The sequence below is a fragment of the Saimiri boliviensis genome, chromosome 11 (assembly GCF_048565385.1).
Source record: "Saimiri boliviensis isolate mSaiBol1 chromosome 11, mSaiBol1.pri, whole genome shotgun sequence".
NCBI classification, from domain to species: Eukaryota; Metazoa; Chordata; class Mammalia; order Primates; family Cebidae; genus Saimiri; species Saimiri boliviensis.
In genome coordinates, this window is record NC_133459.1 from 43,555,108 (window position 1) to 43,576,807 (window position 21,700).

At 48.9% G+C, this 21,700-nt stretch overlaps 1 protein-coding gene and 2 non-coding genes across 3 annotated transcripts in view; 1 reads left to right on the forward strand and 2 right to left on the reverse strand.

Moving 5' to 3' along the window:
• The window catches only part of ARMH1 (armadillo like helical domain containing 1), a 60,464-nt gene extending 41,090 nt beyond the window's left edge, over positions 1-19,374 (forward strand). The window contains exons 7-12 of the mRNA XM_039474607.2: positions 17,890-18,012; positions 18,088-18,160; positions 18,314-18,443; positions 18,536-18,613; positions 18,896-18,977; positions 19,067-19,374. Coding sequence (XP_039330541.1) covers positions 17,890-18,012; positions 18,088-18,160; positions 18,314-18,443; positions 18,536-18,613; positions 18,896-18,977; positions 19,067-19,182 — 602 coding nt within the window. The 3' untranslated portion in view covers positions 19,183-19,374. The remainder of the gene's footprint in view (positions 1-17,889; positions 18,013-18,087; positions 18,161-18,313; positions 18,444-18,535; positions 18,614-18,895; positions 18,978-19,066) is intronic.
• LOC120366295 (U5 spliceosomal RNA) lies at positions 14,109-14,225 on the reverse strand. The gene has a single exon (XR_005581018.1). It is a non-coding gene; the product is annotated as a U5 spliceosomal RNA (small nuclear RNA).
• LOC120366296 (U5 spliceosomal RNA) lies at positions 15,820-15,936 on the reverse strand. Its single transcript, XR_005581019.1, has one exon. It is a non-coding gene; the product is annotated as a U5 spliceosomal RNA (small nuclear RNA).
• Positions 19,375-21,700: the final 2,326 nt, after the last annotated feature.

The following is a 21,700-nucleotide window of genomic DNA, read 5'->3' on the forward strand; positions in this document are numbered from 1 at the left end:
AGTGACCCTTTACTTCTTGAGTTCTTAGGGCCAAGGAAGAGGGTATAGAGAAGAAGAAAAAGAGAAGGTTTTTGGAGGAAGGTAGGAGATGCTAAGGCCTCTAGCGCTGAGGGTGGGTCTTCCAGTTACCTATTACTTATAACAAACCACTGCAAATGTAGTGCCATAATATGCTACCACTATTAGCCAGGTGTGGTGGCTCACAGCTATAATTCCAGCACTTTGGGATGGCAAGGCAGGTGGATCACGAGGTCAGGAGTTCAAGATCAGCCTGGTCAGCATGGTGAAACCCTGTCTCTACTAAAAATACAAAAATGAGCTGGGCATGGTGGTGCATGCCTGTAGTCCCAGCTACTCAGAAGGCTGAGGCAGGAGAATTGCTCAAACCCATGAAGTGGAGGTTGCAATGAGCCAAGATCATGCCACTGTACTCCAGCCTGGGCAACAGAGTGAGACTTCATCTCAAAAAACAAAACAAAACAAACAAACAAAACTACCACTATTTTATTATGCTCACATATTCTGTAGGTCAGGAATTTGAACAGGACACACTGGAGATGGATGATCTTTGCTCTACAATGTCTGGGGACTCATCTGTGAAGACAGCCGGGAGCCACAGCTGGTCTAGAATGGGGCTGTTGAGGACTGGTACCACTGACCTTTCCTTTTGCTCAGGCTCCAGAGTGTCTCCTGTCTTCACTTGACATTTGGATATGCTGCTCATCAAGAATATTTTTGCATTAATTTTAGAGTTTTGCCAGGTGCCAGTGGCTCACGCCTGTAATCCCAACACTTTGGGAGGCCAAGGCATGTGGATCACTTGAGGTCAGGAGTTTGAGACCAGCCTGGCCACCATGGTAAAACCCAGTCTCTACTAAAAGTACAAAAATTAGCCAGGCATGGTAGTGCATGCCTGTAATCCCTGATACTTGGGAGGCTGAGGCAGGAGAACTGCTTGAACCCAGGAGGCGGAGGTTGTAGTGAGTGGAGATCATGCCACTGCACTCCAGCCTGGACAACAGAGCGAGACTCCATCTCAAAAAAAAAAAAAAAAGTAAGTTTTTAATAAGATTCCATCAAAATAGTACTAATTTGCAGCTGAGCCAAGTGCTTCACCCTACTCCTGGCATAGGGTAGAGCAAGGGAGCTAGTCTTTTTATTTTTTTTTTTATTTTTATTTATTTATTTATTTATTTATTTTTTTTGAGATGGAGTTTCGCTCTTGTTACCCAGGCTGGAGTGCAATGGCGCGATCTCGGCTCACCGCAACCTCCGCCTCCTGGGCTCAGGCAATTCTCCTGCCTCAGCCTCCTGAGTAGCTGGGATTACAGGCTCGTGCCACCATGCCCAGCTAATTTTTTGTATCTTTAGTAGAGACGGGGTTTCACCATGTTGACCAGGATGGTCTCGATCTCTCGACCTCGTGATCCACCCGCCTCAGCCTCCCAAAGTGCTGGGATTACAGGCTTGAGCCACCGCGCCCGGCTAGTCTTTTTATTTTATTTATTTATTTAGAAACGAGGTCTCACTGTGTTACCCAGGCTGCTCTTAAACTCCTGGGCTCAAGCGATCCTGCTGCCTCAGCTTCCCAAAGAAGTGGTTACAGGCATGAGCCATCTTACCTGGCTTAGGGAGCTGGAGTCTATCAGAGCATGAAGCTAGGACTCCGCTGAGACTGTCAACTGCAGCACCTACACATGGTCTCTCCATGCAGCCCTGGCTTCTCACAGCTTGGCGGCTGGGTTCCAAGAGCAGGTAGCCAGGAACGAGCTTCTCCAACATTCTAGACCAAAGCACTGTATGGCCTTTTTTGACCTTGCTTCATAAGTGACAAAGCATCGCCTCCTACCCTGACTCAAGAGAAGCACATAGATCCGACTCCTCTACGAACAGAGAGTCAAATATTTTTTTTTTTTTTGGCCAACTTTTGTTTTGTTTTGTTTTTGAGACAAAGTCTCACTCTGTCACCCAGGCTGGAGTGCAGTGGCATGATCACAGCACACTGCAGCCTCAACTTCCTGGGCTCAGGTGATCCTCCCACCTCAGTCTCCTAAATAGCTGGGACTACAGGCATGTACCACCATGCCCAGCTAATTTTTGTATTTTTTGTAGAGAGGGGATTTTGTATGTTGCCCAGGCTGGTCTCTAACTCCTGGGCTCAAGCAATCCTTCTGCCTTGGCCTCCAAAAATGCTGGGATTACAGGCATGAGTCACCACACCCAGCCTATGGCTAAGTTTTAAAACCACTACAGTGGGATATGTCAGACCTGAGGGACATACGTAGTGATAGCTTTATGTCTGTGCAAGTGAGATAGGCTTCTCTCTCTTCCTTTTCCTCCCTTTTCTCAAGGGAGGGGTGGCGAAGGAGCATTGTGTGCAATGCCATGGGAACACCCTGCTGCCTGGTTCCCCTGCCACAGGAGGTTCTGATTGTTATTGGCACGTTTTTCACTTTGAAGTAAAAATAACCAGGCAGCCAGGGGTGGTGGCTCATGCCTGTAATCCCAGCACTCTAGGAGGCCGAGCTGAGTGGATCACCTCAGATCAGGAGTTCAAGACCAGCCTGGTCAACATGGCGAAACCCCATCTCTACTAAAAATACAAAAATTAGCTGGGTGTAGTGGCACACACCTGTAATCCCAGCTACTCGGGAGCCTGAGGGAGGAGAATTGCTCCAACCCAGGAGGCAGAAGTTGCAGTGAGCCAAGATCACGCTACTGCACTCCAGTCTGGGCAGACTCCATCTCAAAAAGAAAAAAGAAAAGAAAAGAAAAAAAAAAAAACAGGCAAAGGAGACTGACTCCTACATCCATTAATTTCTTAGTTTTTTTTTTTTTAATCACAGAATTCAGATTTTTAGAAGTTCTTTTAATGATTATCCTATTTAACCTGAGAAAGCAAAATCGAAATGAAGGAAGGACTTCTCCAAAGTGGTCATACCTGGAACTCACCTCCATTTATCTTTGCTTTGAAGTAGAAAATGCAGTTTCCACCCAGGGAGGATTGCTCTTCCAGGAATGAGTGGTATCAGGACTGGCAGTCTAAGCCGTAGAAGCAGTTACTTATTAGTCTCCCTGGAGAAGAGAAATTTAAAAGTTATAGAAGTTTTTCTGAAGAAGAAATTAATGAATTCTGTTGGAAATTTGAAGTATGTGTGTGTGTGTATCAATGTATTAGTACTCCTTTTACAGATAATTTTTTTTTTTTTTTTAAGATGAAGCCTCACTCTGTTGCCCCAGCTGGAGTGCCGTGGTGCGATCTCGGATCATTGCATCCTCTGCCTCCTGGGGTCAAGCAACATTTCTGCCTCAGCCTCCCTAGTAGCTGGGACTACACATGTGCACCACCACACCCGACTAATTTTTGTATTTTTAGTAGAGACGGGGTTTCATCATGTTGGCCAGGCTGGTCTCAATCTCTTGACCTCAGGTGATCTGCCTGCCTTGGCCTCTCAAAATGCTGGGATTACAGGTGTGAGCCACCACACCCAGCCTACAAATAAATTATTACCCAAGAGTCCTGGCACAGTCCCATTGCACCTGCCCAACTGTCTCAATTTTCTAAAAAAAAGTATTACCTAAGAACATAAAAATTACTGTGTATGACTTAATTAGAAGCAGACCAGGCCAGGTGTGGTGACTAACACCTGTAATTCCAGCACTTTGGGAGGCCGAGGCAGGTGAATCATATGAGGCTGGGAGTTTAAAACCAGCTTTACCAACATGGAGAAACCTCGTCTCTACCAAAAATACAAAATTAGCTGGGTATGGTGTCGCGTGCCTGTAATCCCAGCTACTCAGGAGGCTGAGGCAAGAGAATCACTTAAACCCAGGAGGTGGCAGTTGCAGTGAGCAGAGATCACGCCATTGCACTCCAGCCTGGGAGCAACAAGAATGAAACTCTGTCTCAAAAAAAAAAAGGAAGAAGCAGACCAATTCTCTGTATATTAATTTGCCAAAAGCACACTTGCCAAAAATCAACTGGCCAAGTAACAAGTTTGCTCAGTGGCCAATTCACCAAATTACCAATGAACTAAAAACACCTTTTCTTGACTGGGTGCAGTGGCTCACACCTGTAATCCCAGTACTTTGGCAGGCTGAGGCAGGTGGATCACCTGAGGTCGGGAGTTCAAGATCATGCCTGACCAACATGGAGAAACCTCGTCTCAACTTAAAAAAAAAAAAAAAAAAAAAAATGCAAAATTAGCCAACAATGGTGGTACATGCCTGTAATCCCAGCTACCCGGGAGGCTGAGGCAGGAGGATCGCTTGAACCCAGGAGGCGGAGGTTGCGGTGAGCAGAGATGGTGCCATTGCACTCCAGCCTGGGCAACAAGAGCAAAATTCCATCTCAAAAAAAAAAAAAAAAAAAAAAAAAAAAAAAAAAAAAAAAAAACCTTTTCTTTAAATATGTGTAAAGTTTAGAGCAGTTCATATTGGTTATATTGGTAGGGCTAAGTGAGCTGGGAGAAGCCGGAACTTCAGAGCTCCTGAGGACTTCAGATTCCTCAGCCCCTCAGCACCCACCTTCTGCCCATGGCTGGCCCTTTTGCCTCCCTTTCCCTGCCCCACCCTCTCCCCATGCCCTTTTCTCAAGGATGGAAGTCTAGGCCATGCAGCATGGTGACTTCCAGCAGGCTCCCTCTCCAAGTCCCCTCTTCCTGCCCAACTCCCTGCCACTGCCACTACAGAGCTTGCACAGCTGCTGTGAAGACAAAATGAAAGCCATCATATTCAAACTTCGCATAAATCCACAAAAGCTGTTAAAATCAGTCTATCTGCATCAATGGCCTATTGCTGTATAACAAATTACCCCCAAAACTTTGTTAAAAACAGTAACAAGCCAGGCACGGTGGCTCAAGCCTGTAATCCCAGTACTTTGGGAGGCTGAGGCCGGTGGATCACAAAGTCAAGAGATCGAGACCATCCTGGTCAACATGGTGAAACCCCGTCTCTACTAAAAATACAAAAAATTAGCTGGGCATCGTGGTGCATGTCTGTCATCCCAGCTACTCAGGAGGCTGAGGCAAGAACCTGGGAACAGCTTCACTGAGTGGTTTTGGCTCAGGGTCTCTCCTGAGGTTGCAGTCAGAATGTCAGCTGGGACCGCAGACATCTGAAGGCTTGACTGGGTCTGGCGGAGCCACTTCCAGTGTTAGCTGGGTTATTGGCAAAAGGCCTCAGTTGCCCATGTCACCCTCTCCATAGGGCTGCCTCAGTGGCCTCACAGCATAGCTGGCTTTTCCCAGAGCAAGTGATCTGAGAGAGAGACCAAGGAAGACCACTTAAGAACTTGAACACTGTCACTTCTGCTTTACTCTATTAATTAGAAGTCAGTCACTAAGTCCAGCTCACACTCAAGAGGAGTGAGGCTCCACTTCTTTTTTTTTTTTTTTTTTTTCAGATGGAGTCTCACTCTGTTGCTCAGGCTGGAGTGCAATGATGTGAATCTCAGCTCACTGCAACCTCAACCTCTTGAGTTCAAGCGATTCTCCTGCCTCAGCCTCCCGAGTAGCTGGGACCACAGGCATACGCCACCACACCTGACTAATTTTTGTATTTTTAGTAGAGATGGGGTTTCACCATGTTGGCCAGGCAGGTCTCAAACTCCTGAGCTCAAGTGATCCACTTCCTTCAGGCTCCCAAAGTGCTGGGATTACAGGCCTGAGTCACTGCGCCCAGCCCTTCTTTGTACTTCTCAGCTGACATGGGCAGTAGTTTTGGCCTTTCCGGCTGTATAAGAGGCCACCTGTACTGTACAACTTCACTGAACAGAGCCACAAGGCTCTGACACTGAGGGAGACTTTCACATTAAAACCTGCTATTTTAAAAGATGCATTACTTTCCCAAAAGTATATGAGCACTTCAACTATGACACTTTTTTTTTTTTTTTTGGAGACAGAGTCTCACTCTATCGCCCAAGCTGGAGTGCAATAGTGCGATTTCAACTCATTGCAACCTCCACTTCCTGGGTTCAAGTGATTCTCCTGACTCAGCCTCCTGAGCAGCTAAGATTACAGGCATGCACCACCATACCCCGCTAATTTTTTGAATTTTTAGTAGAGATGGGGTTTCACCATGCTGGCCCAGCTAGTCTCCAACTCCTGACCTTGTGATCCACCCACCTCAGCCTTCCAAAGTGCTGGGATTACAGGCATGAGCCACCACAACCAGCCAACTGTGACACTTTATTTCAGCATTATAAAAGTCTATAAAACAGGCTGGGTGTGGTGGCTCACACCTGTAATCCCAGCACTTTGGGAGGCTGAGGCAGGCGGATCAGAAGTCAGGCGTTCAAGACCAGCCTGGCCAAGATGGTAAAACCCCATGTCTACTAAAAATACAAAAATTAGCCAGAAGTGGTGGCGTATACCTGTAATCCCAGCTACTCAGGAGTCTGAGGCAGAAGAATCGCTTGAACCTGTGAGGCGGAGGTTTCAGTGAGCCAAGATTGTGCCATTGCACTCCAGCCTGGGTGACAGAGCGAGACTCCATCTCAAAAAAAAAAAAAAAAAAAAAAAAGCCTATAAAACAGTCTTCCAGGGGATTTAAGTATTTAAGTGAAAATCTTGGGGGGAAACTTATTTCTAACTTCCCCATTTGCCTGCCCCTCAAAACATCTATGTCCTGCCCTGTCTCCTTTTTGAGGACAGTGATGCTTGACTCAGGTCTCAGGGATAGTTCAAAACACCAGGACACGGGCTGATTGGACTGGGTGAAAGCAGACACCAGTGGAAGACACACCGTAGTAATTCTTGATCCAGCAATGCAAATAACACCGTGACACATACATCACTTACTTTTTTGCCTGGCTTTAAAAGCAAAAGGTATGCATAAAACATGTTTTTATTGTTTCAACATTGGGCTTTGAACAGGTGTGGTTAAAGAGGTAGCAGGATATACAGAAATCAGAGACAGAATTAATTACAGAATGTCAGGAAGATGCCTGAAACTGATGACACTGGTCTTATTTTTTTTTTTGTCGTCGTTGTTGTTTTTGCTTTGAGACAGGGTCTTGCTCCCTCACCTAGGCTGGAGAGCAGTGGCGCATGCACAGGTCACTGCAGCCTCAACCTCCTGTGCTCCAGTAAGTAACTTGGAGTACAGGCACGTGCCACTATGCCTGGCTAATTTTTAAAATTTCTTCTAGAGATGGGGGGTACGATGTTGCCCCAGCTGATTTGACTGCTCCCAGTATTTTTGGGGGTGGGGTGGGAGGAACCGTCTCACTGTTTCCCAGGATGTAGTGAGTGGCTTGACAGCTCACTGCAGCCTCAAACTCTTGGGCTGAAGCGATCCTCTCGCCTCAGCCTCTTAAAGAGTTGGGATTGCAGGCATGAGCCACCATGCCTGGCTGGTCTGTTTAGTGCAACATGCCAGACACATTCATGCTAGTGCTCTGCTGGGAAGGAGGCAAACCTCTGTGAGGAAGCGCACTTCTCATATGTGGCCAGTAGGTGGCAGTCTTGTTGAGACCTGCCGAGAAAGACCTGGAACCCTGGTTTTGCAAGCTTCTAGGAGCAAAGAATTATAAAACACCAGTGCTGTTAGCACCCGGGAAATGGCTGCATGGAATAACCACGGTTCCCATATACAGTGCCATTTCTATGGCTCCTTCTGCCAAAGGAATACTAAGCCTGCTGCTACAGCCCTGTCTCTCGTTCACTTTGGTGTCCTGGGCAAGTCATTCGTTCTCGGTTTCTTCATCTATTCTATGAGATGATCAGACAAGTGATCACTGAAGTTTCCTCTGACACTGATAGGCTGTGGACTCCAAAGTTCCTCTTTGGATTGGAGGAATGAATTTGTCTCTTGCACCACTAAAGTTTCCATGGAATGTGAGTGTCAAGCACCTCACATCTGTTTTTTGTTTTTGGTCTTGTTTTTGAGACAGAATCTCCCTCTGTCACTCAGGCTGGAGTGCAGTTGCACGATCTCAGCTCACTGCAATCTCTACCTCCCGGGTTCAAGCAATTCTCCTGCCTCAGCCTCCTGAGTAGCTGGGATTACAGGCGCCCACCATCACACCTGGCTGATTTTTGTATTTTTAGTAGAGAGGGTTTCAGCATGTTGGCCAAGCTGGTCTTGAACTCCTGGCCTCAGCCTTCCAAAGTGCTGGGATTACAGGCATGCGCCACTGCATCCAGCTGCATCTGTTTCAGTTACTGATGTTTTGTCAGCACCAGCGCTGCACCTAGCATGTGCTTGATTCCTGTTTGTCAAATGCATGAGCATGGGCCTCACAGAGCATGCCCTCAGCTTCATGGGGCCTGAACTCTCAAACATTCAAAACCTCCTGATGATACCTCCTCCTTGAATACCCTCATCCTCCTTCCCAAACCCATACTCTCCAGGCTTCCTCCTATGGCTCTAGAAACTGCTTCGGTCTTTTGTACGTTCCCCTTCCTCTGCCAGCCCCCTAGGTGTCAATGTTGTTTTTTTTTTTTCAGCATTCAGCCCCAGGTCCTCTTCTCCTTCTTTGCTGTCTATGGCACCTCATCCACTCCCATGACTTTAATTACCACCTGTGATGATAGAAACAATCGTTCCTAACCTTTACAGAGTGCTGACTCTCTGCTGGGTACTGCCCTTGATCTTTACTGACTTTCCCCTTACCACAAGCCAAGGAGGCGGGCACTATGATTTTCCCCCCTCCAGCTCAGACCATTCTCGCAAGCTCCAGACCCTTGTGTCCATTTGCCCTCTAAACACGTCCCCTCGGATGTCACCAGTGGACTTCTGATATTCCAGTTCCAAAGCTTTTCTTCTCCAAGGTCCCAATCTCAGTGGAAAGTATCCAGCTGCCCAGGCTAGAAATAGTGGTAATTGTCATGTGTTTTTGCTTCCCACCTTCAAGCAACTTCTAACAAGACCAGTCAATTCTAACTCCTCAGTATTCAGATCTGTTCCCTCTTCTCCATTCTGTCTCCACCGCTCTAATTCAGGTCTTCATACTGCCCACCTGCACTGGCCTCACCAATCTCCATCTCTCCAGTGTGGCACTCACCACAGTCCGTTTCCTAGTCCGCCACCAGAGTGGAGGCAGTAGAGAGGAGCGGTGAAGAATATGGGCTTTGAGATCAGAACTATTTTTTTTTCTTGAGACAGTGTCTCGCTCTGTCACCCAGGTTGGAGTGCAGTGGCACGATCTCAGCTCACTGCAACCTCTGCCGCCGAGGTTCGAGGGATTCTCCTGCCTCAGCCTCCCAAGTCCTGGGGATTACAGGTGCCTGCCACTGTGCCCAGCTAATTTTTGTATTTTTAGTAGAGACGGGGTTTCACTATCTCGGCCAGGCTAGTCTTGGACTCCTGACCTTGTGATCTACCCACCTCGGCTTCCCAAAGTGCTGGGATTACAGGCGTGAGCCACCACACACGGCCTGGCATCAGAACAATTTGTATTAGCCATCTGATCCTGGACGAGCTACTCATCTTTTTTGAGCCTTCGTTTTCTCTGAAATGAAAGATGAGAAAAATGCCTGCTGTATCGGGTTGTTGGCACATGCAGAGCCCTTCAGAAGCTGGGGCCGGCCTGCCTCCACAGGCTTAACTCTGACACATGACCCGGCCTCCCTATTTCACAGCCAGATCTCCCTTACCTGGCCACAGTGTGACATGGCACTTGCCACATTCTACATTCCAGCCTCTCCCTTCTCCCCATGGTTTTGCCAATTCAAGCATCACCTTTTCCAAGGAATCCTTCTCCTGATTCTCAGTCCCCTATCATCTCAACTCCATCAGCCAGCCTGGCTTCCTTTGTGTTCCCATGGCCCTTGTTAACACCGCGTCGGAAACACCGCTTTCCTTATTGGTGTCCCCCACTCAGCTGTGGTGTCCCTAAGGCCAGTCATTAGATCTTAGTCCTCTTCATGGTGCTAGCACAGAGGCCTGGCACAGACAAGATGCTCAATGCAGATTTTGTTGAAGAAATGAATGAATCAATGAATAAATCAGCGATTGCTCAAGTTTAGGTCATTTGGGTGTTATCAGCACCACAGGCTTTAGGCAAAACTGAGTATTCTTTTGTTGTCCTTTACTTTCTGAATGAATTGCTCTCAGTAGTAACTAGCACGATATATGAAGAGTTGTAACTGGCTGTGGTTCCTGTGAAGACATTTGGCCAGAAACCAGTACTTTCCCTTTGGGTATAAACAGTGACAGCTGTGAAGTTTTAAACTCAGTCAAAAATGATTCAGTGAATAAATCTTCATTTTTCCAAGTAGCTCCAAGTGTTACAAATAATTAGCAAGAGATTAAGCATTTAGTATAACGTGAATAGTCAGAGCTAGACATTTGTCTCCTGGAGTATTTGGTTCTATGTGGGCAGAAAATGCTATTTGTGGTCAGAAATTTTTCATAAAAATATCTTCTCCCAGGCCGGGCACAGTGGCTTACACCTGTAATCCCAGCACTTTGGGAGGCTGAGGCAGGCAGATCACGAGGTCAGGAGATTAAGACCATCCTGGCCAACATGGTGAAACCCCATCTCTACTAAAAATACAAAAAATTAGCCGGGCATGGTGGTGCGCACCTGTAGTCCCTGCTACTCAGGAGGCTGAGGCAGGAGAATCACTTGAACCCAGGTGGCAAAGGTTGCAGTGAGCCGAGGTCGTACCACTGCACTCCAGCCTGGCAACACAGCAAGACTCCATCTCAAAAAATATATATGTATATATATATGTATCTATACATATATGTATGTGTGTACACATATATACATACACATATATATACATATATGTATATACATATTTTTTTTCACCCATTCATTTCTACCCTGAATGTCCACCAAGTCATGGCCTACTGCAGGAGGAGCTCTTGGGCACAGGCAGACATTTTCCCAGGATGTCCTGGCATTACACGCTTCCAGCTTGTGCCTGGGAAGAGCCCAACTACTACTGAGGGACATGCTACAGGCAACAAAGCCAAGTATCATCAGATGCAAGGAGGGGCCAGACCACTTAGCTCCAAAAAAATGAGCTGTGCCAATTCAAGAAAAGGGAAGAAACCGAATAGCAGAACAAGTAAGAACGACTTGGGGGTTTCAAGCACCAGCCAGTGCAGGCTACTGCTGCCAAGCAGCCAGAGATGTCCAGGCTGCCATTTTGTCCAGATCAGAGAGTGTCTGGGGGAAGCCAGGGAAGCTCAAGTGCTTTGCACCTTCCCAGGGCTGGTCCCTTTCCCTCCACAATGTTGCTGGGCCTTTGACTCCAAAATAGGACCACATCTGGGCAACTGGAGGCTGCAAGGGGTGGGCAGATGGGATTGTGAGGGCTACCCTGGAAGACCTGGAAGAAAGAGGCAGCCCAGGGTAGTGGCTGGTTGATTATAAGAAGCGTTTCTGAATGAAGCCACTCTTTCTGAATCAGGAGAGTCCTCAGAGGAAAGGATCTGGCCCAGAAGGTCTGACCCCAGAGAGCGAATAAGTACGGGAAGGGATAGCACAGGATATCTTAGAAGATCTTCCACCTTGGGTGATTCTTTAATTCTGTGATAGGGAAAACCAGGATGAGTGTGTAGGGCTTCAGGACCAGGCCCGCTCTAGTGTCCCTAAAGGCTCTGGAGCCTGGGGCTGATGGGGAAGAGGCCCCAGGGTCTGGCACAAGGGTAATTTCGAGGAGGTACCCTGGTTCTCTATTAGTAGCCTTCCCATACCTTTCCTTAGACTGACACCCCAGCCAAAACTCTCTCCTTCCTGCCGAAGGGCACTCTGAGCCCCGGAGTGGAGAAGTCAGCTCCCTATCCCTCTGCCGGTGTTTTCAGCAGCACCCAGGAGAGCTGAGGATGTGGCTGCTGCCTCTGCCTTCCCAGACCACGTGCTCTGTTGGAAATCAATGACAGTTTTCTGACAAAGTTAGAAGTCGCCAGCACATGTTCCTTTTTTAGGCAGCACATGCCTGTTTGGAGTTAAACAAGTAAAGTTTGCAAGAGCTGAAGCAGTCTCTTGCGGAGACCCATCCTGTGTGCTCTGTAAATCCACGCAGTCCCCTTCACTGACCATCTCGCCAGGTGCCCTGTGTCTCCCACTGTGAGAAGGGCTACACTCTTCCTCTTTCTGTTGTGTCTGGCTTGTATGGTATGAGCATCCATAGAATGTTGCCCAGTTCTGGGCTGGCCAAGAAGTATAAGGTCCTGACTTCAAAGCACTCTCAAAGTTGGCCATGGGGCTGGATGCGGTGGCTCATGCCTGTAATCCCAGCACTTTGGAAGGCCAAGGCGGGCGGATCACCTGAGATCAGGAGTTTGAGACCAGCCTGGCCAACATGGTGAAACCCTGTCTCTACTAAAAATACAAAAAAAAAATTAGCCAGGCATGGTGGTGGGTGCCTATAATCCCAGCTACTCGGGAGGCTGAGGCAGGAGAATCAGGAAAAACAAAACAACAACAAACGTTGGCCATGGGGTATACAGGGAGAGAGCTGCAGCAGTTCTGGCTCTCCAGCCTGTGGAAGATTCAGAGTGGAAAAGTTCGTTCTGTAGCTGTGTGAATGAGGGCCACAGTGGCCAGTGCAGAGCCTCCTCTGGGGTCTTCCACCACCAGGCTGGTGGTTTCTAAGCGTGGTCCTAGGCTGCCATGACTCAAGTGGTCTTTAGCCTATTGAAATGCAGAATCCAATTAAGTCTTTTCAGCAAGAGGTATGGAACATGCATCGTCTATATGGAATGGTTTGAGGCTCTGGGTAAACAGAGGTGAGATGCGTCAGATGTGTTCACTGGAGTGCACACTAGTGAGGAGACCATTTACTGTATGGTACTGGTATTCTGTAGCAAGAAAATTGTGTTACAGGGTCAGGGACATAGGACATCTACTCCTGAATGAAGGATGAAGGCCCGGGGCAGCTTCCTGAAAGTTAATTTCTCAGCTGAGCCTAGAAGAATGAATAGCAATAGTCGGATAAAGAAGACTTCCCTTTCTGATCATGGTGGGCTGGGCAATTTCAACAAATCTCACTCCTGGAGCTACTAAAATATCTACCAAAAAAATGTAATCTTAATAGCGTTGGAGAGCAGTACAATGAGGAATTACCATACCGAAATCGAGGGGGAGGTGAGAACCCAACAGGCCAGCCCTCAAAGCCGAGGCCATTTGCTGATCCTGAAGCAATTAGCAGCTATCAAAATGCAAAACAGGCCATGCAGGGTGACTCATGCCTGTAATCTCAGCACTTTGGGCAGTCGAGGTGGGTGGATCACTAGAGGTCAGGAGTTCATGACCAGCTTGGCCAAACATAGTGAAACACCTTCTCTACTAAAAAATACAAAAATTAGCTGAGCATGGACAAAGGTAGTCCAGAATTTTTTGTCCCCCCAGGTAGCTGATAGAAACAAATGAAAATTATCTCTGGAAGAAAGTATCATCATCCTAGCTCTTAAGTTTTTCCTACACTTAATATTTCAAATACAAGAACAGCCCAAAGTATAATAATCATGTGAGAAAACCCATCTCTACCAAAAATGCAAAATTAGCTGGGCATGGTGGCACATACATAATCGCAGCTACGTGGGAGGCTGAGGCAGGAGTATCACTTGAACCCAGGAGGCAGAGGTTGCAGTGAGCCGAGATCCCACCATCGCAATCCAGCCTGAGCAACAAGAATGAAACTCCGTCTCAAAAAAAAACGATAACCATGCACACTAAGGCATCACGATAAATTGGAACCAGCAGACTAGAAAGACTCACAGACTTCAGCCAAATTATTGGATTTTCCTTTTTAAAACACAGAAACAATCTTGTAAACATCTTTAGGAAACAGGAAGCTAAAAAAGCTTAAAAAAAAAAAAAAAAAGTGGCAATAGGCCAGGCACACTAGCTTACGCCTGTAACTCTATAAAAAGTACGAAACGTCTCTATAAAAAGTACAAAAAATTAACCAGGCTCATGAGGCTGAGGTGGGAGGATTCCTTGAGTGTGGGCTGCGACACCACTCCACTACAGCCTGGGTGGTAGAGGGAAGCCCCATCTCAAAAAAAAAACAAAAACAGATGAGAGAGGGTTTTGCTGTACTGCCCAGGCTGGAATGTAGTCACACCTTGGCCTCTCAAAGCTAAAAGAATAGCAAGTACAAAACATTATACCCGCATATCTACCTTTAGTAAACTACGTAATGAGCCCTGCCTAAGCAGGACATCAAAAAATTTAGTCATAAACTCTAGATTGTTTCTCTCCACGGAAATCTTTAGTAAAAGGCGAAAGATTTATTCGTTATGAAGAGAAACCAGAGTATACCTTGCTGTGCTCGTGCCTCGCTTCCCAGATACTGGCTGGTGTCTCTACACTTACGGTGATTTTGGACCCACCGACAGAAGCTTTTCTTCTACTGTAGAAAATGTCCTAAACATGTTCTCACTGGGTGAACTCTCCTGACAAGGAAAAAAAGTTTAAATGTTATTATTTAAACAGACAACCCCAGTAATAGTTCTCGTATCTACATTGCATTCTGGGATGCAAATGAGCTAAGCGCGGGAACAAGAACTTCCCCTAAACCCTCTCTTACCAGTAAAGAGAAAGACAGGCACTTGACTACTGAGCTGGGGAGAGCCCTGTCCAAGTTCTGTCTTCCATGTAGCTAGCACACGTTCAGAGTAGCAGTGCTGGGCGCACCATGACTCACACCTGCAATCCCAGCACTTGGGGGGGCAAAGGTAGAAGGATCGCTTGTGCCCAGGAGTTCAAGACCAGCCTTGACAACATAGTAAGACCTCATTTCACAAAAAAAATAAATAAATAAATTTAAAAAGAGGCCAGGCGGCTGGGCGCGGTGGCTCAAGCCTGTAATCCCAGCACTTTGGGAGGCTGAGGCGGGTGGATCACAAGGTCAAGAGATCGAGACTATCCTGGTCAATATGGTGAAACCCCGTCTCTACTAAAAATACAAAAAATTAGCTGGGCATGGTGGCGCGTACCTGTAATCCCAGCTACTCAGGAGGCTGAGGCAGGAGAATTGCTTGAACCCAGGAGGCGGAGGTTGCGGTGAGCCGAGATCGCGCCATTGCACTCCAGCCTGGGTAACAAGAGCGAAACTCCGTCTCAAAAAAAAAAAAAAAAAACGTGGCAATAGGCCAGGCACACTAGCTTATGCCTGTAACTCCGTCTCTACAAAAAGTACAAAAAATTAACCAGGCTTGCCGGGCGCGGTGGCTCAAGCCTGTAATCCCAGCACTTTGGGAGGCCGAGGCGGGTGGATCACGAGATCAAGAGATCGAGACCATCCTGGTCAACATTGTGAAACCCCGTCTCTACTAAAGGTGCAAAAAATTAGCTGGGCATGGTGGCGCGTGCCTGTAATCCCAGCTACTCAGGAGGATGAGGCAGGAGAATTGCCTGAACCCAGGAGGCGGAGGTTGCGGTGAGCCGAGATCGCGCCATTGCACTCCAGCCTGGGTAACAAGAACAAAACGCCGTCTCAAAAAAAAAAAAATTAACCAGGCTCATGAGGCTGAGGTGGGAGGATTCCTTGAGCGTGGGAGGCAGAGGTTGCAGTGAGCTGGATTCCTTGAGCGTGGGAGGCAGAGGTTGCAGTGAGCTGCGACACCACTCCACTACAACCTGGGTGGTAGAGGGAGGCCCCATCTCAAAAACAAAGAAGGATGAGAGAGAGGGTTTTGCTGTTCTGCCCAAGCTGGAATATAGTGACACCTTCTTTCCTCACAGCGTCAACTTTCTAAATTCAAGTACTCCTCTCATGTCTTAAACCACCTTTGCCTCGCAAAGAGCTGGGGCTTGTGGCACTGACAACACACCCCAGCCTCTTAATCTGTTAAGACTAGCAAATACAAAGTATCACACCCACATATCTACCTTTAGTAAACTAGATAATGAGCCCTGCCTAAGCAGGACATCAAAAAATTTAGTCATAAACTCTAGATAGTTTCTCTCCACGGAAATCTTTAGTAAAAGGCGAAAGATTTATTCGTTATGAAGAGAAACCAGAGTATACCTTGCTGTACTCGTGCCTCGCTTCCCAGATACTGGCTGGTGTCTCTACACTTACGGTGCTTTTGGACCCACCGACAGAAGCTTTTCTTCTACTGTAGAAAATGTCCTAAACATGTTCTCACTGGGTGAACTCTCCTGACAAGGAAAAAAAGTTTAAATGTTATTATTTAAACAGACAACCCCAGTAATAGTTCTCGTATCTACATTGCATTCTGGGATGCAAATGAGCTAAGCACGGGAACAAGAACTTCCCCTAAACCCTCTCTTACCAGTAAAGAGAAAGACAGGCACTTGACTACTGAGCTGGGGAGAGCCCTGTCCAAGTTCTGTCTTCCATGTAGCTAGCACACGTTCAGAGTAGCAGTGCTGGGCGCACCATGACTCACACCTGTAATCCCAGCACTTGGGGAGGCAAGGGTAGAAGGATCGCTTGTGCCCAGGAGTTCAAGACCAGCCTTGACAACATAGTAAGACCTCATTTCACAAAAAAAAAAAAAAAAAAAAAAAAAAAAAAAAAAAATTAAATTTAAAAAGAGGCCAGGCTTGGTGCCTCATGCCTGCAATCCCAGCACTTTTGGAGGCCATAGCATGTGGATCACCTGAGGTCAGGAGTTCAAGACCAACCTGGCCAACATGGTAAAACCCTGCCTCTGCTAAAAATATAAAAATCAGCCAGACATGGTGGCACTTACCTGTAGTCCCCAGTACTCCAGAGGCTGAGGCAGGAGAATCACTTGAACCCAGGAAGCAGAAGTTGCTGTGAGCCATTGCCCTCCAGCCTGGGTGACAAGAGCGATACTCTGTCTCAAAAAAACAAAAAATTTAAAAAGTAGCATTTACCTTGGTGTTCATTGCCTTAGCATATCCTCCTGCCCCCTCTAGCTCTGTGGTTCCTTTCTCTTCTTGACAAAAATATTCACTCCTTGCCCATTTTCTCTGGTTCTCCCACAGTCTGAACACTGGCCCCTTCCACAGCACCTGTCACCATATTATTACAGCCTGTTTGTTGGTGCTTAAGGAGAGTTGGTTGAAAGAATGAATCTACTCTGCATCCTCAACACCCAATGCCACACCTGGCACATAGGCCTTCATATGCAATTGTGCCAAAGGCTGAGTGAATGCTGAACCGAATGAATGACTGAGTGTAAAGTATTTATAGCAAAGCCCTGAAGGAAATGCCCCAGATAAATTCTAGTCCCCTTCTCCTTCTTAACCAAATCTTTCCCTCCTTCTGCTTCCACCATTTCCTAGCTGTGTAACTTGGGCAAAGTATTTACCTCTCTGTGCCTAATTTCGGCAAAGGTAAAATGGGGAAGCACATCTCATCGGGTTCTGGTGAGCTTCCGCGGATGCTGTATGAAAAGCCGGGCACCCTGCCTGGTGGAGAGGGCTCAATGGAAAGCCTGGCATCCTGCCTGGTAGAGAGGGCTCATTGGAAAGCCTGGCACCCTGCCTGGTGGAAAGGGCTTGATGATGGTTAGAAGGAGAGCTTCTCTAAACTCCCGCCTAGCTTGCTTTCCCTCTCTCATTTCCTACCATAAGTCCCCCACCCACTTGCTCCCTCTCCCTCTCACCCCTTGTTTTTCTCCACCTTGCCTTCCTATAAAGGCCCAGCCCTTCCCTCCTCCGTGAAACCCGGATGCCTCCAAGGTGAATGCTCAGGTCTCTGGGGCCTCTCAGCCTCCAGCGCTGACATCCTAGGCCACCTGTAAGGGTGGGCTCACCATCCAACCCTTCCCCCACTTCAAGTGAGGTGTTCCACTGAGACCCCTCCTCCTGCTCTTCAACCGAGGTGTCCCCTTCCCAGCTCCCTGACGCCCTACACAGTGCCGGGCAGTAAAAGGTCGGGAGGAGGACAGAGTGATGGGTGGCGACTTGGTTCACCGGGCTCTTGGCTTACTTGGTGGCAGAGGGGCCTGGGGCCTCTCTCCAGCACCTCTGCCCTTTCCCAGCCATCGAGCTGATCAAGGACCTTGTCGGTTACGACGTGCGCCAGGCGCTGCTTAAGGGCCTAGTGGCGCTGCTGATACCATCGGTCAAGGAGACCTCCAAACTGCAAGCCAAGATCCTCAATGGTAGGGACCTGCTCTGATGGGGCTACCTGGGCCGCGGGAGGGGGGCCTCCTGCCTCACGGCCGCACCTTCCTCAGACCCCTCGATTCTCCAGCTCACCCCCAGCCTGCCGATGTTTTTGCAGCAGGCCGCGGCCGCCAAGGCCATCGGGTAAGCGGGCAGGGGGTAGTGGGTGGCTGCAGCAAGCCTGGCTTGGCGCTGCCCGCGGGCCCCGGGAGAGCTCCGGGCGCCGGGCGCCGGGTGGGCGCGGGTGTGCGTCGGGTGAGCCCCAAGGCATCGCCGCAGCCCGAACCTCTGGCTCAGGGTCCTGGTGCGCAACGACATAAGCATCGCCGAGGAGCTGCTGTACCTGCGCGTGGTGCACGGCCTGATGGCCGCCATGGGCAACACAGACCACAGCAACAGCCAGCGGCTGGCCAGCCTCACGCTAGAGGTGCGCGCGGCGGCGGGCGAGGGGGCGGGAAGGGCGGCGGCACCCACAGCCCCGCCGCCCGGCAGTCACGCCGCCCCGCCCGCGTGGCACAGTGCTTCGTGCAGATGTTCCCCATGGTGGCGGAGCACGTGCGCAGGTGCATGGGAGAGGAACTCTACCAGCTCTTCCTGGTAAGTGCTCCCTCCCCGCCCCGCCGCAATGAGCAGTCGGCGGTACCCCTCCACACCGTCCCGATTCTGGAGCGCGCCACACGCAGAGTGGAGCTGGCCACCACCTGCAGGAGGGACTGCCCTAGCCTAGGCTCCTGCACCTGCCACCTTCCTCTTCTATTTCCTGCCCATTCAGTCAGGCTGCCAGCTCGCCCCCAACCTGCAACATCCCTCTGCCAAGCCCAACTCCGAGTCCAGACTGCTCTGGTAACCCAGCTGGGTCCCCCTTGCTCCTGTCCTCAGAGCAACGCTGCGGACTTGTACATGAAAATAGACAGCGTTCAGGCGGACATCTTGGCGGCCAACAAAGTCAATGTTACCAGAGGTGAGTGTGGGGCGAGGGAAGCCGGGGAAGAGGGAAGCTGGGAGCAAGCGCAGCCAGCACCTCCTCATGCCCACCTTTCCTGCCTGCAGCCCTGCGCCACCTTGACAGCTGCTACAGCATGAACACCTTCTGTGGCTCTCGTGATTCGGCTCACACGGCCTGCGTTACACACTTCCAGAACGACGATGTGGAATCAAAGGAGTAACAGCCCCTGTGGCAAACCAGGAAGGCCAAGGCTGCGAGGCAGGGAAGCCTGGCAGGAGGAAGGCACCTGGGGTCAAGCTCAGAGTCACTCCACTTGTCTCCAGTGGGGAGACTGGGTATTAGGCACCCTAGAAGGGCAGAGGGAGAGCCGCTGTCAATAAACAGCCTTGGTATCTGTCTGTTCTTTGTGTGTGTGGAGGGAAAAGGGGGGTCAAATGAGAACTATGATGATAGGTTGTGGTGCCTCTGCTCCTGAAGTTAAAAAGCAGGTCCACTGGGCACGGTGGCTCAGGACTGTAATCCCAGCACTTTGGGAGGCCAAGGAGAGCAGATCACCTGAGATCAGGAGTTTGAGACCAGCCTGACCAACATGGAGAAACCCTGTCTCTACTAAACATACAAAATTAGCTGGGCTTGGTGGCACCTGCCTGTAATCCCGGCTACTCGGGAAGGCTGAGGCAGAATTGCTTGAACTGGGGAGGCAGAGGTTTGGGTGAGCTGAGATCGAACCATTGCACTTCAGCCTGGGCAACAAGAGCGAAACTCTATCTCAAAAAAAAAAAAAAAAAAAAAGCAGGTTCAAGTTTAGGACAGTGACTTGCACCTGTAATCCTAGGTACTCTGCAGGCTGAGGCAAGAGGATCTCTTGAGCCCAGGAGCTGGAAGCCAGCATGGGCAACAAAGCAAGACCCCATCTCAAAACCAGGCCAAGCACAGTTGCTCCCTGCACTTTGGGAGGCCAACGTGGGCAGATCACGAGGTCAGGAGTTCGAGACCAGCCTGACCAATATGGTGAAACCCTGTCTCTACCAAAAATATAAAAATTAGCCAGACATGGTGGCGAGGACCTATAGTCCCAGCTATTTGGGAGGCTGAGGTAGAAAAATTGCTTGAACCCAGAAGGCGGAGGTTGCAGTGAGCCAAGATCACACTACTGCACTCCAGCCTGGGCAACAGAGTGAGACTCCATCTCAAAAAAAAAAAAAAAAAAAAAATTCAGGTCCAGAGGGAAGGGCCACAAACACCCTGGAAGATTCAAGGGCATAGCCTGAATAGAGGGCCTCACCTCCACTCCCTGATGGCATATGCACCCTTTCCTCCAGAACACCCTACCCACCTGGTTTTTCTCCTGCTGTTAGAGACATTAAAGGGAGTGCTTTGGACCACTGGTCCCGGATGAAACCCACAACCCAGAGTGAGAACTTGTGTTTCTGTTTGCCTGCCCTTTCCTGATTAATTCTTTCTGAATAATGCCTTTTAACCAACTGAATGTTGCCTTTTCCAATACTACCTATGGCCTGCCCTTTCCAAATTCTGAGCCCATAGAAGCCCTGGACTCAGCCATATTAGGAGGGCTTGCCTACTGTCAGGTAGGGGAACCACTCTCTATGGCCACCGAAAGCTGTTTTAACATTCAATAAAACTTCCCACCTTGCCACCTTGCGGTGGTTCACAACTATAGTCCCAGCACTTTGGGAGGCCAAGGCAGGCAGATCACGAGGTCAGGAGTTCAAGTCCAGCCTGACCAACATGGTGAAATCCCATCCCTACTAAAAATATAAAAATTGGGCGTGGTGGCTCACGCCTGTAATCCCAGCACTTTGGGAGGCTGACGTGGGCAGATCATGAGGTCAGGAGTTCGAGACCAGCCTGGTTAATATAGTGAAACCGGCCGGGCGCGGTGGCTCAAGCCTGTAATCCCAGCACTTTGGGAGGCCGAGGCGGGTGGATCACAAGGTCAAGAGATCGAGACCATCTTGGTCAACATGGTGAAACCCCGTCTCTACTAAAAATACAAAAAAAATAGCTGGGCATGGTGGTGCGTGCCTGTAATCCCAGCTACTCAGGAGGCTGAGGCAGGAGAATTGCCTGAACCCAGGAGGCGGAAGTTGCGGTGAGCCGAGATCGCGCCATTGCACTCCAGCCTGGGTAACAAGAGCGAAACTCCGTCTCAAAAAAAAAAAAAAAAAAATATAGTGAAACCCTGTCTCTACTAAGAGTACAAAAATTAGCTGGGCATAGTGGTGGGCAACCGTAGTCCCAGCTACTCAGGAAGCTGAGCCAGGAGAATCGCTTGAACCTGGGAGGTGGAGATTGTAGTGAGCCAAGATTGTACCACTACGTTCCAGCCTGGGTGACAGAGCAAGACTCTTTCAAAACAAAACAAAACAAAACAAAACAAAAAAAACTCCCTACCTTGCTCACTCTTCAGTTGTCAGTGCATCCTCATTCTTCTTGGGCTTGTAGGACAAGAACTGATCCATAAGCTAGGCTCCACCAAGTGGACTGAGTGGGTGGGTCATCTCCTGCAGCAGGTAGCCTGGAGAGCAAGGCCTGGGTGGGGCATTGCTAGCCAGAGGTCCCCAGCTTGCAAAGTGACCAAGTAGAAAATCTTGCATCATAGGAATGGAGAAGGGGAACTCATGCTCAAAGCACCTTCTCCCAGGGGGAGGGAGAAGGAATGTAAAGAGGGAATCTTAAGGGGTCTTAAGGCAGGTAGGTGGAGGATTCCTGGAAAA